This window comes from Urocampus carinirostris, chromosome 6 (assembly GCF_059441175.1).
Source record: "Urocampus carinirostris isolate Australia breed hairy pipefish chromosome 6, RoL_Ucar_1.0, whole genome shotgun sequence".
Lineage (NCBI taxonomy): Eukaryota > Metazoa > Chordata > Actinopteri > Syngnathiformes > Syngnathidae > Urocampus > Urocampus carinirostris.
This window is the reverse complement of record NC_142354.1, coordinates 3,964,800-3,981,753: the sequence shown is the minus strand read 5'-3', so window position 1 is coordinate 3,981,753 and position 16,954 is coordinate 3,964,800. Positions and strand designations below refer to the sequence as shown.

The following is a 16,954-nucleotide window of genomic DNA, read 5'->3' as shown; positions in this document are numbered from 1 at the left end:
ATAAGAAGTGTTTGTACAAAAACTGGTTTCAACTGGAAATTTAACCTTCAAATGCATTCTTCTGTCTAGCAGTCGAAACCACCTTGTAACTAGGGTGTTCCTTTTCTGAATAAAAGGCAAGGTGAGGGAAGGCTGCTTTGGAGTGAGTTAGAGGAACTGTAACCAAAAGCAGTTTTCCGTTCGCTTCCCTTGCAAGTATACTATACACAATTTTCTGTGTCCTTTTTGTATACAGGTTTTTGTTACAAGTGTTGGGTTGAACCAGACAGTTACCCGGTCCCTTTTGACCTCCACAAGCTGTGTGGGCTAGGTTTACCTGTCGTCAAATAGTGTGTTCCTCGTTTGCCTGCGCCCCCTTTTAGGTAGGCGATTGTGGCTTTTTGTTTGTGTCTTGCTTGGTATAATTTTGTCCAGCTAGCTTCCCGTTAGCGTAGGGACTGCCGAAGGCTTTCCTGTTCTGTTTGCTGGCATTTGGCGCTTGTTGGCCACCCACCGCGTGTTTGGCTGGCTATCCTGCCGTTAGCACCACTTGTACTGGGTTCCTTGGTTTATTCCCAGCTAGCTTCGCGTTTATCGCCCGCCAGTTTTTCGTTGTTGGTTCCCGGTCAGCCTGGCAGCTCACTGCGTGTTTTTTGATCAGCTAGACAGGCGTAAGCACTAGTTTTGCAGTGTTTCTTGGTCTGTTTATTACTTGCGGTCTCTCCATTTGTTTCCATAGATAAGATAGATAGATAGATAGATACTTTATTCATCCCCTAAGGGAAATTCACATTTCCAGCAGCATCCCTGAGCTGAGAACAATACAATAATAAAGCCAAAAGAATACAATATACAGATACCCAGTGCGTTGCTGCTTTTCTATGTTGGTTCCCAGATAGCCTGGCTGCTTAATGCATGTTTTCGGCTGGCTGCGGACAACTTTGATCGTCCCGTTACACACGGAGAGCTGCTAATCGAGGGCTGGTCTACCTCTTTTTCGCTGCTTTACCTTTGTTGTACCATTACCGCACCCACCAGCCACACCTTTGCATCCTCCACAAAAACTGCAAAAACTTTGCATAATACACTCATAACCTCTGTGACTAACCAAAACTTAATAAGTCGATTGGCTTGCAAGGGCGCTGGTGTTCCTTCGATGATGACAGAGGCAAGTGCTGTCTTCAAAATGCATTAACATTGAAAACAATTCGAACACACACACACACGGATAGAGAGAGACAGAAAGACAGAGAAAGCGAGAGAGAGCAAGAGAGAGCACAAGAGAGAGACACATTGCTAAGACAGACAGATTGATGAAGGAATGTGAAATTGACAGAAAAACAGGACAGTGAGTGAGAAGGCTGTGTGTTGTACCTGGCAGTTCAGGTGGTTTAGCGGTGGAAGGCGAGAGAGGTGGGCCGTGCATGGCGGCTGAAGCACTGGGAGAATGCACTACGGCCGCCTCCGCCTTCAGCGGTGCCTGGCTCTCATTTGACATTTCTGCTGCTTGTCAGAAGCGCATCGATCAAACTGATGCTGAAACAAGGACACCACCATCAAAATACACAAAGCAACTACAGGGGTACCTCTTATACGAGCAACTTTTGAGAATTTCGGTATAAGAGTTTTCTTTAAACAAAAAAAATCTACCTCACTATACGAAGAAAAATCCAGTTCACGAGCAGTCCCAGAGGACACCACTAGAGACTGCTCAGGGCTTGTGACGGCTTACCACCAGCATTAGCTCGTCCAGTTTGCGCATGCAAAAGACTACAGGCAAAGAAATAAAACAAAAATTGTGCTGGAAACTTTTTATGTGTGAACGTTCATTTAAAGTTGCAGTAACTTTGATTTTAAGTCTACAGTAAATACTTAGGTATCATCAACAGTTTCTCGATCTAATACTTGCTCCCCTCAATAATGATTGCAAATCCGCCATATGAAGTGAACTTTACAAACAAAAATGTAAATGTAAAATAGCCTACGTAAATTACTGCGACAATATTACCAATTTACAATAACGTCGTCTGCTACCAGTGGCTGAGAAGATCTGGATAAGAACTGAAATGGGCAAGAGATCTTTTTGTATTTTCCCATATAACACAATTTGAAATTATCCCCAGAATGTATGGAATAAGAGGAACGCGTATAAGTTGACATATATGGGATGTCGGTCAGTCTTCTATTGCACCCTGGTCCTCCTGGAAGGGGGATTACCACTTGTGAGGCCCCTTCCCAAGGTTTCTTATTTTCCTCAGGCTGAGGTTTTGAGTTTTTCCTTGCCCGCATGCTGGTTTAAGATCAGGGGATGTTGTAATTGTAATATCATGTTAATATCAACTTTTTTATCTTTATTTGTAATGTTCAATATCAGTTTGAATGTGTTTAAGTGATCAGATGTATGCGTTTTATAGGTATTTTGGGTTCACTTTAATGCTTTTGGGGGGTTGGGAACGGGGCAATTATTTTTAATCATTTGCTCATTACACGGGCAGTTTAAGCCACGAGCATGATGCCGGAACAAATTAAGCTTGTATGATTAGGTACCACTGTACTCAACTGATCTAAACTGGGGAAAATATGAAGGAATGTGACCAAAGACACATTAACAACAATTCAAATAATAGGTGGATTTTTGTTTTTTATTACCGTGTTAATCAATGTCGACCTAAACAGTCTATCAAAACACAGATAATTAACTCAAAACACTACGAGCACATACAATTTGAAAAGGGGAGTGGGCATTGTTTGTTCTTATTACCTGTAGAGGCTGTTCCTGCGGTTACTTTTTTTCTTTGTACTGTATTTCAGGGTATATTGTATTCATACACAACGAACCACTACAGTTATCCCTTGCGGTTTATTTTTCACAGTTTTGGACTTTCCTCATGCGTGCACGGTGTTCTGCACCAAATACAAAGCAAATGCTAATCAAGGGTGCCGGTCGTGGAGTACTTTGTGTGTGTGTGTGCCCGCGCACAGGTTCGTGTTTGGCATGACTGTGTGCGCGACTTGTGACAGGGTGGTGTATGGTGTCAGTAAAACAGCGGGGCGGGTGCACAAGTCAATGTGTCCACAAAATAAACTGCGAAACACGGTGACAGCTACTATTTTTGGCAGCACGTTACATTGAAAATAAATTTACCAATTTAATCGGACTCGGAAAAATGTCAGAAGAGAAAAAAGCAATGCTAATCACCACCCGGCGCTCCATGGATTGTTATCTGGTCCAGAGAGAGACTGAGCCGGAAAAGCAACAGTGCGGTCGCAATTATGCCTACTGCAGCTAAGCTACTTAACAACTCTGACAAGCCACCCCTGCCGAGCCTGTATCTCACTAATGCCAAATGCATTACGCATGAAACAGTTGAGGTTTTCCTTGCCCTTATATAGGTTTGAGATCAGGGGATGCTGTAACTACAAAAATTGTGAGCCTTGGCAGCCCTTTGTGACTCTGTGAGGCTCTAAAGGGCTATACAAATAAATGACTTGCATACAATGCAATTGTTTTTAAGTACAGTATACTCTAAGATTCAAATGAAAATATAGGATCGTCCCGAAATATTGGAACGTTACGATATTTTTTTTCTTTTCTGTTATTCAATTAAAAACATATCTCTTAGGTTCTGGATGCATTTCAATTCAATTGAAATATAGGCTTTCTACTGGCTTATGTGGCTACAAGTATACCTTGTCATGATATTCTCATATTTGTCAACGGCACAAAATACCATACATTTCGGGCTACAGAGCTCACCTGATAAAAAGCTGCATTGTCAAATGTAATAACTTAATTTTGTCTTTGTACAAGCAGTACCATATTTTGAACCGCAGGCTTAAGCCGGGCGCACACCTGGCGCCAACCGCGTCGGGAATTTGGCTACAAAGCGCCATTTTCAGATCTACTGCGATCTACTGTTAGCGTCACCTGACCATTCAGGATGGAGACTAACAGATAGAGGAGGAAAACAAGCACATATTTACAACTATGCTGAAAGAAAACACGTATGAGACCTGCGCCACGTAAAATGAAAGCCGTATACTTCTAAATGACAGCGCCAGGGCAATCATACTGTCGAGATTAGTGCCACATTGCAACACGGACGTTAATTTAGTGCTGTTGTCATTGGTGGTTTCTGCGGCAACTGACCAAATTATATTAGCTTGTCATTGTTCCTCGAGGATTAAAGGAAACTCAATTGGCCTGACAATGACTGCAATGACATGGAAGGAGAACAGAAGCAATTTTGATTGATAGTGGGGCTGCAATTAACGATTATTTTCTTAAACAATGAATCGGTCGATTATTTTTATGATTAATCAATGAATGGAACTTCACAAAGAAATTTTTAACTTCCTCTTCTTTATTCAAATATTGAAGTTTTGGACGGATATAAAAATAGTGCACAAAACAACAGAATATTCTGTAATAAAACAACTTGACAAACCAAAATACATAGAAAAAAAATCCTACCACCTTATATTCAGATGATAGTACATTTGGACTTATCATCAAAATAATAATAATAATAATAATAATAATTAAATAATAATTTAAAAAAATATTGCAATTATTTTCTAACCGCCCAAAAATATCCAAAATGTAGACAAACTTTTTAGACTTAATTTGTGAAAAGGTGGAAATATTGTGAGTACGTAGTAAATCAGGGTTCCTACAGCTTAAAGAAAGTTATATTCAAGACTTTAAAAGACTTTTTAATGACTTTTGAAATCAAATTTTAGACCACTTTGACAAAAAAATAAAATAATTATTTCTTGAACACAATAAATCGTGCATTGCACACATTACCTGGCACAGCTTTTAGACATGGCAAAAAAATGTTCGTCTGACAGCCACTTCTCATTAAATTAAAACTTTCCCATGGTCCAAAATAAATGTCTGTCTAGAGTTGCTGTGTGTAGTGTGGGTAGACCTAAGGCATGAACCCACATAACTGTTTGGATAGTTCCATTACTGTGGTCACGTGGTGTTGCCAAGTAAATCGGTAAATTATTAAAAAGACAATTGAGAAATGTGCTAAACCTTTTTAGTTCAAACAAATATAAATTATATTAATGTGCTCTGATAGGATTATTGTAGATTTATAATGCATTAACTCCAAATATTGAGCATTACGAAGACCCTTACAATTGAGTAGTATTTTCCTTGCTTCAAAGAGTTTTATCACCCTTTGGGGAGGTTAGCAGACATATTGACCATTTGCCTGTGCAGTTAAGCTGCATTCTTCTGTTTGATGTGGCCCTGTATACTAATTGAGTGTTCCTATGCCCCTTCCCCCAATATTTCTGTGAATAAACAGAGGAGTTGTGGAAGTTTTGGGCGGATAAGAATCAGGCCTACAACTGACTACATCTCCTCATGAGCCAAATTAATGCCTCTTGTCTCTTATTGTGTGTTTTATTCAGAAATGAAAGGCGATAGACCTAACAGTTCACATTTCTAAGACTTTAAAAAAATAATTTTAAGAAAATAGAATGCCAATTAATGGATTATTTTTAGAATAATGAATTCCATGCCTTTTAAGACTTGAAGGATCTGTGGGAACCCTGACAATATTGAATACAGTGTCAAACCCCCAATTTTACTCCTGTTATGTATTATATGAATAGTGTTGGCAAAAACATGAACTAATTTCTCTTCTAAAAGGGCGTCATAAATGTTTTCACATTTTGGCGCTGTGTTAAGTAAGGGCATGCGTTGTGGAAAATAGCAGCTCACTGTTTTTCACTGTCCCATGCTCACTTGAGGAATTGGGCAACTACAGGGAGTGCAGAATTATTAGGCAAATGAGTATTTTGACCACATCATCCTCTTTATGCATGTTGTCTTACTCCAAGCTGTATAGGCTCGAAAGCCTACTACCAATTAAGCATATCAGGTGATGTGCATCTCTGTAATGAGAAGGGGTGTGGTCTAATGACATCAACACCCTATATCAGGTGTGCATAATTATTAGGCAACTTCCTTTCCTTTGGCAAAATGGGTCGGAAGAGGGACTTGACAGGCTCTGAAAAGTCAAAAATAGTGAGATATCTTGCAGAGGGATGCAGCACTCTTAAAATTGCCAAGCTTCTGAAGCGTGATCATCGAACAATTAAGCGTTACATTCAAAATAGTCAACAGGGTCGCAAGAAGCGTGTAGAAAAACCAAGGCGTAAAATAACTGCCCATGAACTGAGAAAAGTCAAGCGTACAACTGCCAAGATGCCACTTGCCACCAGTTTTGCCATATTTCACAGCTGCAACATCACTGGAGTGCCCAAAAGCACAAGGTGTGCAATACTCAGAGACATGGCCAAGGTAAGAAAGGCTGAAAAACGACCACCACTGAACAAGACACACAAGCTGAAACGTCAAGACTGGGCCAAGAAAAATCTCAAGACGGATTTTTCTAAGGTTTTATGGACTGATGAAATGAGAGTGAGTCTTGATGGGCCAGATGGATGGGCCCGTGGCTGGATCGGTAAAGGGCAGAGAGCTCCAGTCCGCCTCAGACGCCAGCAAGGTGGAGGTGGGGTACTGGTATCATCAAAGATGAGCTTGTGGGGCCTTTTCGGGTTGAGGATGGACTCAAGCTCAACTCCCAGTCCTACTGCCAGTTTCTGGAAGACACCTTCTTCAAGCAGTGGTACAGGAAGAAGTCCGCATCCTTCAAGAAAAACATGATTTTCATGCAGGACAACGCTCCATCACACGCATCCAAGTACTCCACAGCGTGGCTGGCAAGAAAGGGTCTAAAAGAAGAAAAACTAATGACATGGCCTCCTTGTTCACCTGATCTGAACCCCATAGAGAACCTGTGGTCCCTCATCAAATGTGAGATTTACAAGGACGGAAAACAGTACACCTCTCTGAACAGTGTCTGGGAGGCTGTGGTTGCTGCTGCACGCAATGTTGATCGTGAACAGATCAAAGCACTGACAGAATCCATGGATGGCAGGCTTTTGAGTGTCCTTGCAAAGAAAGGTGGCTTTATTGGTCACTGATTTGTTTTTGTTTTGTTTTTGAATGTCAGAAATGTATATTTGTGAATGTTGAGCTGTTATATTGGTTTCCCTGATGAAAATAAATAATTGAAATGGGTATACATTTGTTTTTTGTTAAGTTGCCTAATAATTATGCACGGTAATAGTCACCTGCACACACAGATATCCTCCTAAAATAGCTAAAACTAAAAAAGCCCCACTCCAACTTCCAAAATATTCAGCTTTGATATTAATGAGACTTTTGGGTTCATTAAGAACATGGTTGTTGTTCAATAATAAAATTAATCCTCAAAAATACAACTTGCCTAATAATTCTGCACTCCCTGTAAGCTCCAAACTGATCAAACATGCTTGAGATGCACAGTCTTCCTCCAAAACGTGCCCCTGCACATCTGATTGGTTTACAATCACAAAGTTGTAATTAACCATACAATCTAATTGAACCCCTGTAAACTATTCATTGATTTCATTGGTCGACATTTGCTGGGCAAAATGTTTTTTTTTCCTGACGTGGAAAAAAATAAAAAAAGAACAACCGAAACCGTAGTTAAAGGCGCAATATTTAAAATCTAGCTTCCTGTAGTCCGTCATTTACGGTATACTGATGTAAGCCCTCATTTGGTTGTTCATTTGCAGTCCTATTCGTTAGGGATCCTCAACCTTATCTGTACCACGGACCAGTCACCGTCTGACAATATTTACTAGACCCGGCCTGGGGTCAGCACGAAACATGCTTGTACTTTTTCTATAATAATACCAGGGCTGCAAAAACTAATTGATAAATTTGATTAAAATTACTTAATAAAAGCGGAACCAACTAATTAGATGATCGATTCGTAGGATCACATGATTTATGAGCCACCAAGTATGTGAATGCAATGTAAATGAGTTCACACGATTGTCCACACAACTTCCCCATTGTGACGCTAAGAGTTGTAGTAATACTTTGGTCCGGCAGAGGGTGCCTTAAGACTGTTTTTATGAAAAAGCATCTTACATTTTTCAAAATCCTTTTTATTGAACATTATTACAAACAAATCGACATGAACTGTCAAACACTACAAAGTTAACAATTTTCCAGGGAACAGAAAGTGTTGCAGGAATATACAGCAAAAATATATAACAAAATGAACAAATAAAGAAAAAATAAATGATGATGACATGCCTAACGCTACACATGGGGGAGCTTTTTAAACATATATATATTGGGAATGTTTACCATATTCAAAGATTTAACCCCAAAAAACAAAATTGTTGACAACATTTTAAGTGGGTTTACATTTTTGATATTTTTTCGCTACACATAGAGTGAAATGTATTGCTCCAAATGTACCGCTATCTTTGAATTAGGGGCTAAGAAAAAGTATCGTACATATTTGCAGGTGTATATCATATACATGTATGAAATTGTTTTTAATGTATTTTAATGTAAATTATTTGACAAACACTTTTTTTTATTTTCTATTATAGAATATTCTGTTTAGTGCACTATTTGTATACCCATCAAAATCTCAAATTTTGAATGAAGATGAAATTTTTTATTTATTTTTAAATATCCAATTTATTGATGAATCCAAAAAATGATCGACCGATTCATCGATTATGAAAATAGTTATTTGCATTCCTAAATAATCTCATCTCATCTCATCGGCTGCACCGCTTATCCTCAGTAGGGTCGCTGGGGTGCTGGAGCCCATCCCAGCAATCATCGGGCAGTGGGCAGGGGACACCCTGAACTGGTTGCCAGCCACACAGGGCACACAGGGACAGACAACTCGCTCGCTCATTCACACCTAGGGACAATTTGGACTGGCCAATCCAAATATACAAACTGTAAAAAAGATACCCTTGCGAGAATTTTGCTGGTGCTGTGTGGTCTGTGTTCACTGCTTTTCGTGTCATCGACTTAGGGATTCCATGTATCCTTCAATTATTTATTTTCTTCCACTGTATAAAGTTTTTTCATGGCCACTTGTTTGTTTACTTGTGTACTGTATTGAGGACACGACCAGCATAATCTTTGGAACGTGGTGTAGTGGGCTGCAGTTGACCATTCTCCACACAGATTGGCTGTAGGTGAAGCCAAAGCGCAAAAAATAGGTTTGATCAATTCCATGCTGTATCTTCCACAGGCAAGGATCCTTGCTTCCAACTTGAAAGTAGCACCACACTACGGGCAACTATACCCAAACCTGTGCAAACCCTGCAGACTTTAATTCAAATTTAAAGCTTTGTTCTGCGTAAACCTAACCGTGTCAATAAAATAATGAGAACTACATAATGGTAATTATGTTTTCTTTTTTTGTGCAGCCTGGAACCAAATGACCCACAGCCTGGTACCAGACTGTGGCCTGGTGTTTGGGGATCTCTGCGTTACGTGACCTGTAGACCAGTGTTTCTAAACTAGTTGGTTAGGACACAAAAGTGGGTCGTGGGCCTTTGCCTAAGCAAAATAATTCTAAGAAAACAACAACAAAAAGTTGAGGGTCGATTATACTCTAACAGTAGATGGCGATAATACTCTGTAGATGCGAGTTGAACCCAACCATTTCACACCAAAGCACGAGACGTGTTAACTCATCAGAAATGCCACAGAACCTACAAGTAGACGAGCTTCTTACTTTTCAATTTAGGCGAGTTATCAAATGAGGCCAAAAGAACTTGGAACGGTATGAAATCAAGTTTTTATGTATCTTATGATAATGTCAGTAAATTAAGCTAGACTTGCGTTATTTTCATCATTGTTGTGGCATTGCTCAATCATCATGTACAGGCGCTGCCCTACTTATGACCATTCGACTTACGAAAAATGGTACATACGAACATTTTTTTCAGGGTGTCGAAACATTTCCGGACATTGATGAAAGTTAGATTTTGTATAGTGTCCACCTTTTTCAGAGTACAGGACATTACTGTAGTGCTTCTTTCCGCTGCTACCGGCGTGTAGCGCTGTGAGAGGTCACCCAGCATCCACCCGGAAGTATAAAAATCTGCATCCTCTTCCTAGTTCGTGTGTAAACATCTCTCCTTCACCTGCTCGTAATCCACCAATGTAGCGTGCCGTTTTGTGTAGGTAATAGATTGCTCCTAATACATGAAAAAAAATACTCAGAAACACTTATGGTCTCTTTGAAGAGCGAAAACAATCAGCACCCGTCTATTGTAAACACATCGAACTCTCTCCAAATCTAAACTCTCGCACTACCCTACACTCTCGTACCAAATCTTGCGACATTCGTTGCCCTACTGACATACTTTATGCGCATCTCACATTCTACGCCTACACTGTCTCCAGTGCGCTAAGAACTATGACGTTTTTATTGTTTAATATCTTGTGCATCCATTCAATGTGGTTGGTGTAAAGTGTCCAGAAGAGGCGAGCCGTTTCATTTGAAATAAAAGTGAATTATGGAAGCTTGATGCTGCTGAGAAAATGGTTGGATCGCTTTTTTTCTGCCACTTTTTACCACGGAGGAGGACCTCTTGAAGCCCATCTTCCAAAAGTAAGTTAAACCTAACTTTATTTATCTTTATAGAGCATTATTTGATGAAATGTGAATATGAATTTGTCTAGTACAAAAAACAATATAGGTTACTTATATAAACCTTAAACATACAAAATATAGCACTGAAGCAACTTACGAACGATCGTCTGTACGATCTCGTTCGTAAGTAGGGCAGCGTCTGTACTGTATTTTCCCCAAACAAAAAAACCCAAACTTTATCTACAAGTTGTGGGTATCTTTGACAAATGTCTGTGGTCTGTGCAGCCCTTTGATAATCATTGTGATTAAGGGCTATAAAATTAAACACGACTTGACCACAAAAAGACAGCTGAAATTTGTTTACGCATGGTGAGCATGGCCGAATGTAGGCACAACTCAAAATATGAGATAAGGATTTTATTAAGCGTTTTAGATTTCATTCAAAATGCAGCTTTTGAGCATTACATTATTTAATTACTTTAAGTGGTCTTAGTTTTGCTTTTCATTTAGTTTTGGGGAATATATATATATATATATATATATATATATATATATATGAATTATACTACATATGTTTAAACAAATCAGTACTATCCTATCCTCCTTAAATTATAGAAGTTGATTTATTTTTTTTATTGATTGGGTTACAGTTAGGGTGGGATAGTGAGTCCTAAAGTTATCACATTTTATTGTGATTTTGTTTGTTCTCTTTCTCTTTCTTACCATAAAAATGAGTCATCATCGATATATTATATATTTAGATATTTAAATATTAAATATTCAAATATTTATATATTTAAATATTTAAATATACATTTATATATTTATATTCAGACATTGACATTTAACTCAAAGTCATGTACAAAAACCTTCAATGAACAATAAGATGACATCAGAGGAAGTACTCGCATTTTCCCTCCGATGTTGGCACTTTTTTTGCACTTATATATTCCATATTTGCAGGTGTATGGCATACATTTGTATGTATTTCTATTTATTGTTAAGCATTTGACAAACTCTTGGATTCTTTGTTGTTTTAAATTATAGAATATTGTGTTATTTTGTGCAGTTCTTGTTTTCATCTGTCCAAAACACATATAATAATGTATATATTATAATGTATAACAATCAAATAGTTAATCTTAATATTTGGTATTTTTGAAGGTTTTGAGGAGTTATCAAAGATTGAAGGAGAAAAAAAAACAAACAAAAAAATGAAACACTTGACGGCAGGCATAAAAAAAGCATAGTGTAGCTCAGGTCCCCCTGAATGTTTTGAGTGGTGAGAAGTGAAAAAAAAAAATTGGAATTGACGTGGGCATTCCATGGTCAAAATACCCGTCTACTGAGTGTCTTGGTGTAGTGTGTCCTAGCATAGTGTTTTTTATCTCCTAAAGCAGGGATGGCCAACACCTCAAGAGCCGCATGTCCAGCATGTTTTTGGAGTTTCTCTGCTCAATTACAGGTAAGTCCAATCACCAGGGTCATTATCAAGCTCCCACACAGCTTGCTAACAAGCTTTAAATTTGCATCACCCGAGTTGGGGAAGAGAAACATCCAAAACATGCAGGACACGAGTCTCTTGAGGACCAGGTTGTCTAGACACTGAGGGTTGAAAGTAACAAAATTTCAATTCTCTGTTTATGCTGCAGAATTGACAATAAAGCTGACTTTGACTTGACTTTGAGTATAGATGAAGCCATTTCTAAACCCAAAAGGTTGTAATAATTGTCAGTAGTAGCCTCAGAGGAGATTAAGCAGGGATCATTGCCATCTACCGTTAAGGCGTGTAATTGACACTCTTATTTTTTCTTCTTCTTAGCATTAATTTTCCAAGGCAAAAATGGGTCGTGCCCCACCAGTTTAGAAAAACTGTCATAAAGGACTCCTCTTCGTTTATATTATTTGCTTGGGAAATAAAATATACTTGTTTACATTAGTTATATTTGTTTTGACTCTACATTGTCTTGCCGTGAGTAAATCAATGCCTCGTTGTATTTGTTAAGTTTATTATCTCTTAATAAGGGAAATTGCAAAGATAAATAAGGGGAGCAGTTTAACTGACGTTGACAGGTATGAGATTGACTGTTAATGATACGTAATTAATTACTTTAAACTTAAATTGTATGAATCGGGTGGGTAAATATCATTTTTCGAAGTGGTTAAAATGCGCGGACGTGAAAAGCAAACGTTGCTTTCCTTCCACAGCCGCAGCAATGAGCGCCATGGTTACACGCATGCGTATTACGGCGCACTTCGTCAACGAAGAACAACTAAAGAGGGGGAGGCCAAAGAGGGAAACGGGGAAATGGGTCGAGAAACAAATAGTCTTGTTTAGCCGCCTGGAACCAATTCTGCAGTCGAAGTGTTTGGATAAGGGATTGAGACTAAAATGCATATTTGAGACCGAGTGCCAGCTTGTCATTCGGAAGCCGCTGCTGTTTGGGCGCCACTTTTGCTCAGACAAGATGGCGGACACGCCCCTAAAACACAGAGCAGGTCCTGCGCAGCGTTTTGATCCTTTCTTGTCACAACGGCCGCAAAGCCAGCCGTTTTGTGCGTTTCAATTGAATATCGGAACCTTCCCACGCGTGTATTTGGCTTCATATGGGCTCTAACTATGCGTTTTGCCTTACCTGGATAGTTAGAAGAGCTGGGAAACGCGGGCTCTGCCTGTCGGTCCGGGGTCCTCCGCTCCGCTCCCTCCCCGCCTGCTCAGACATCTTTACAGAGAAGAAAAAACGGCTGCGCATGCGTACAGAGTGACGCGTTTCCGGTCCCTGCCCGTCATGCTGTGACCGCCACATTGAGCAGGTCAAAACAACTGTGCGCAAATGTCAGCCCGCGGGCCACATGCGGCCCATCAGGCTTTTTGTCCGACCCGCCAAATGAAAACGGTTAACATATCATGACAATATAAATTACTGTGAATAGAGTAATAAAAAATGTTTTTCTTGTGCCATCTTTGTGCTCATTATCCTTTTGTGTGTCCAACACAAAAATACAACTGAATTAGTACACAATTACTACAAACCTAATATCACATTTAGTGCTTATAACAGGTAGCTGATATATTCTTTCTGAAATGAACAAAACAAAAACTGCAGAACTTATTACTACAGTAACACTATTATACGAAAATACTAATAGAGAAATACATTTGCAGAAATACTAAAAAAAACACTACAGAAATACTACAAAAATACACTTGCCGTGATAATAATACAAACATACAACAAAGTAATAACATCAACAGATAATAAAAAAAATCTTTATGCATTTGCACACAATCAGCTGTACAAAACAATGATACAATACACAACCGTGAGCCCAAAACGGAAGCTTTTAGGTACCTACCCTTATTTACTATTTAATTACACGTGGACATACTCAAAATCAAAACAAGATAAACACAACCCTATCCCAAAAAAGACATTTCATTACATCTAATACAGTGCCTCCTAGTGGTACAAGGAACTTTCATTCAGTAAAAACACAAAAAACATTGATTGCAATACTAGCCAAAACATTTGAACTATCATACCAGTGTTGATTTTTATATTTTAAAAAATGGGTTGAGATGCGTAACGGAATCGCTACTTAGCTTGTCGCCATGTTTGTCTGCCGATTTCTTGCTTGCTGTGGCACTGGCTGCTGTTCCCATTAGACAACAGTGTCATCTAGCGGTCAAATATTACACACTGGGGTCTTTAAAGAAACTCTTGACATATTCTAATTTGCACATTTATAAAAAACACTCATTGTTTATCATTTTGTCTTAATTTATATGTATTGGGGACACCTTTAAGGTCATCGTCGAAATATATTGGTATTTTTAAATAGCTCTCCGTGTGGCACAATGACTCTCTAATTTTGTGCCAATGTTTGCACTCTGCACTGTAAAGAAACATCTGATGGATATTTGTTGGGAGTTGACGCTTTTTTTGTTCACTTAAATTGTCCAGAAGATGGCACTCATGCAGCATAAATAAACAGATAAGAATCAACTGGTAATACAATATGAACATTTTGCGATGTTCCTCTTTTAAAATAGATTTTTGCCACTCTTGCGCTCCCATAATAACAATCGCAGCGTAATACACCTGAGCCTCCACACACTCCGCCGCTATGCCACAAGGGTCACTAGCCAAGGAAAAGAGGAGCAGTAAGGGGAGCAGGAATCAAATAGACTGAACCATTTCAAGGCAGTAGAGTACTTCCGACTCGGTGTTGTTCACATCTAGTCAAGTCAAGTCATGTCTGTTATGTTTTCTTTTTTTTTATTTTAGCTAGCGTTTTTCATTATCTTTAAGACTACCCTGTCCTTTATTAAAGGGTCATTGTGTAATATTTAGTGCCTCCTAATGGTACAAAAGGTTTCATTCAAAAAATGAATAAATTTGAGGACTAGGAAAAAAATGAACTATCGGACCTATGTTAATTTTTATTTAAAGAGAATCACAAGTCAAGAAAGGTATTGATTTTACACTGTAGAATCCCCTCTTAGATCAGTGCCATGTTTGTCCGGCATCCTGCCGCCATGCTGTGCTGTGTATCACTGGCCCCCACTCGTACCAGACAACTCAGTGCTGTCTAGTGGGCTAATATTACAAGTTGGGGCTTTAAGGAATAGAGAGTTTTAAAATGTTTGGGGATGCTTGAGTAGAGTTTAGGGTTCTTGAGCCCACCAGTGCATACGCTCTGCCACCCGAAGAAAAGTGGATGTAGTACTGACGGCAGTCTGGGCAGTACATATGTTATCTCATTCATACAATTTTGTGGATGTCAGCGAACACTAGTGTGGACTCTCCTGGCCCCTACAGCACCTTGCGTGTGTCAGGCCACATGGAGCAACCCCTTCCTGTATTTTCCTTTGTAATAGTGATGGAAATTCTGTCTCTTGTTAGAGAAGCAAATCTTTTGGCTTGGCTGACTAGAAATAGCCGTCTTTTTGGTCTTAAAAAAGGAGAAAAAAGATCAACAAAAGAAAATCATAAGAAAATAATAAAAAAAAAGCTAGGAAAAAAATTAAACAAAAAAAGCAAATAGTAAAAGGTGGAAATAGAGAAGGAAATAGCAAAAAAAGCAAGAAAACATGAGTAAAAAGCTGAGGGGGGAGAAAAAAAACTAAAAAAAAGGAAAACAAAAGAAGTAAAAAGTGAGCAAAAGGGAAGTAAATAGCTAGGAAAACAAGAAACAAAAGAATAAAAAAGAAGAGAAAAAATAAATAACAGGAAGAGAACAGGAAATAAACAAGAAAAAAATGACATTTGGGGGGATCCTTTGGATCAATATATTGCCAAAAATAATGTAAAATTATGCATAAAATAAAATGTGATTTTTAAAAAAATCTATTATTCTACTAGTTTATAGTAGAATCTATTTTTATCAATACAGTGAACTCTTATTCAAACTTTGAGCCTTTTTTATACAAAGCAACTTTAAAGTTAACGACTAGAATCCTGGCATGACACAATAAAATGTCAACTAAAAATATTGACTTAAGTACAAAAACAAGTAAACTATGAAATACAATAATAAACTATACCATTTTTTTTCAAAAGCTGAAAAACGCTGGAAAAATACATTAAAATTTTTACAAAAAGAAACGAGATAAAATACCAAAACAAATTAACCTTTTAACCCCGTACCGTTACTGTAAAATTTGCCAATCCAAGACGTACCCAAAGTAAATTTAATGCTGTTCTTGAACCGTTTGGAGAATATGGACAGTTTTAGTCTCTCTTGAAAGGTGTCACGACCAGAACGTAATCAGGCCCCAAACACGTAGCGTTAAGTTCATTGATAGAAAGAGGAAGGGCAGCGCCCGCGATCCGGTGCTCGCTGGACGCAAGAAGCAAGCCACTCACACAATCGAATTGTGATCCGAATACGGAAGTGGATCTTCTGGAGCGGGATATGGCGGTGTCAAGGATAAAAAAAAAACAGGTCGATAGCCAGGACACGAGAGCAAAAACGTGGTCGGTATCAAAAATGGCTCAAAAGCTGGGATGGGGGAGCAAACGTGGTCGGGGTCAAAAACAGGTCGTAGCCGGAGACAAACGGGGAAATCAGGAATGGACGGGTGGAGAAACGGGTGCAAAAAGCGGAACCAACGGGAGTCTGAGTCAAAATGCTTGCCTTGTCGAAACAGAGGTTCGCTGACGGACTGACAACAGGCGAGTGAAAGAACTGGGCTTAAAAAGGACGGGGAACCAATCAGGTAGCCCGCAGTGGCTGGCGCCAACTGAGTGGGCACAGGTGATCCAAATCAGTCATCATGACAAAAGGCAATACTCTGAAGTTTTGTCGCAACCTGAAATAATTACTGCAAGTGCTACTAACATTGAGTAATCTGAGTTGGAACACACAGAAATAGAAGGTTTTTATTCTCGCCTGAATTTTTGTTTTGTTTTTGTTTTTGCAATCAAATGCCAGCAAAAAGGTGTAGCATGGGCATCTTGGTTGGAAAACACGTGAAA

The 16,954-nt window shown here is 38.9% G+C and overlaps 1 protein-coding gene across 2 annotated transcripts in view; it reads right to left on the bottom strand.

Annotated features, from left to right (window-relative positions):
• The window catches only part of pcif1 (phosphorylated CTD interacting factor 1), a 56,576-nt gene extending 43,366 nt beyond the window's left edge, over positions 1 to 13,210 (bottom strand). Inside the window, exons 1-3 of one of the 2 annotated variants that reach the window (XM_088337514.1) lie at positions 13,109 to 13,210; positions 1,630 to 1,749; positions 1,354 to 1,515 (exon numbers count right to left, since the gene is read on the bottom strand). In XM_088337514.1, the coding sequence (XP_088193640.1) occupies positions 1,354 to 1,477 (124 nt within the window). In that variant the 5' untranslated portion in view covers positions 1,478 to 1,515; positions 1,630 to 1,749; positions 13,109 to 13,210. The remainder of the gene's footprint in view (positions 1 to 1,353; positions 1,516 to 1,629; positions 1,750 to 13,108) is intronic. The other variant, XM_088337515.1, reaches the window with a different exon arrangement.
• Between the last annotated feature and the right edge of the window lie 3,744 nt (positions 13,211 to 16,954).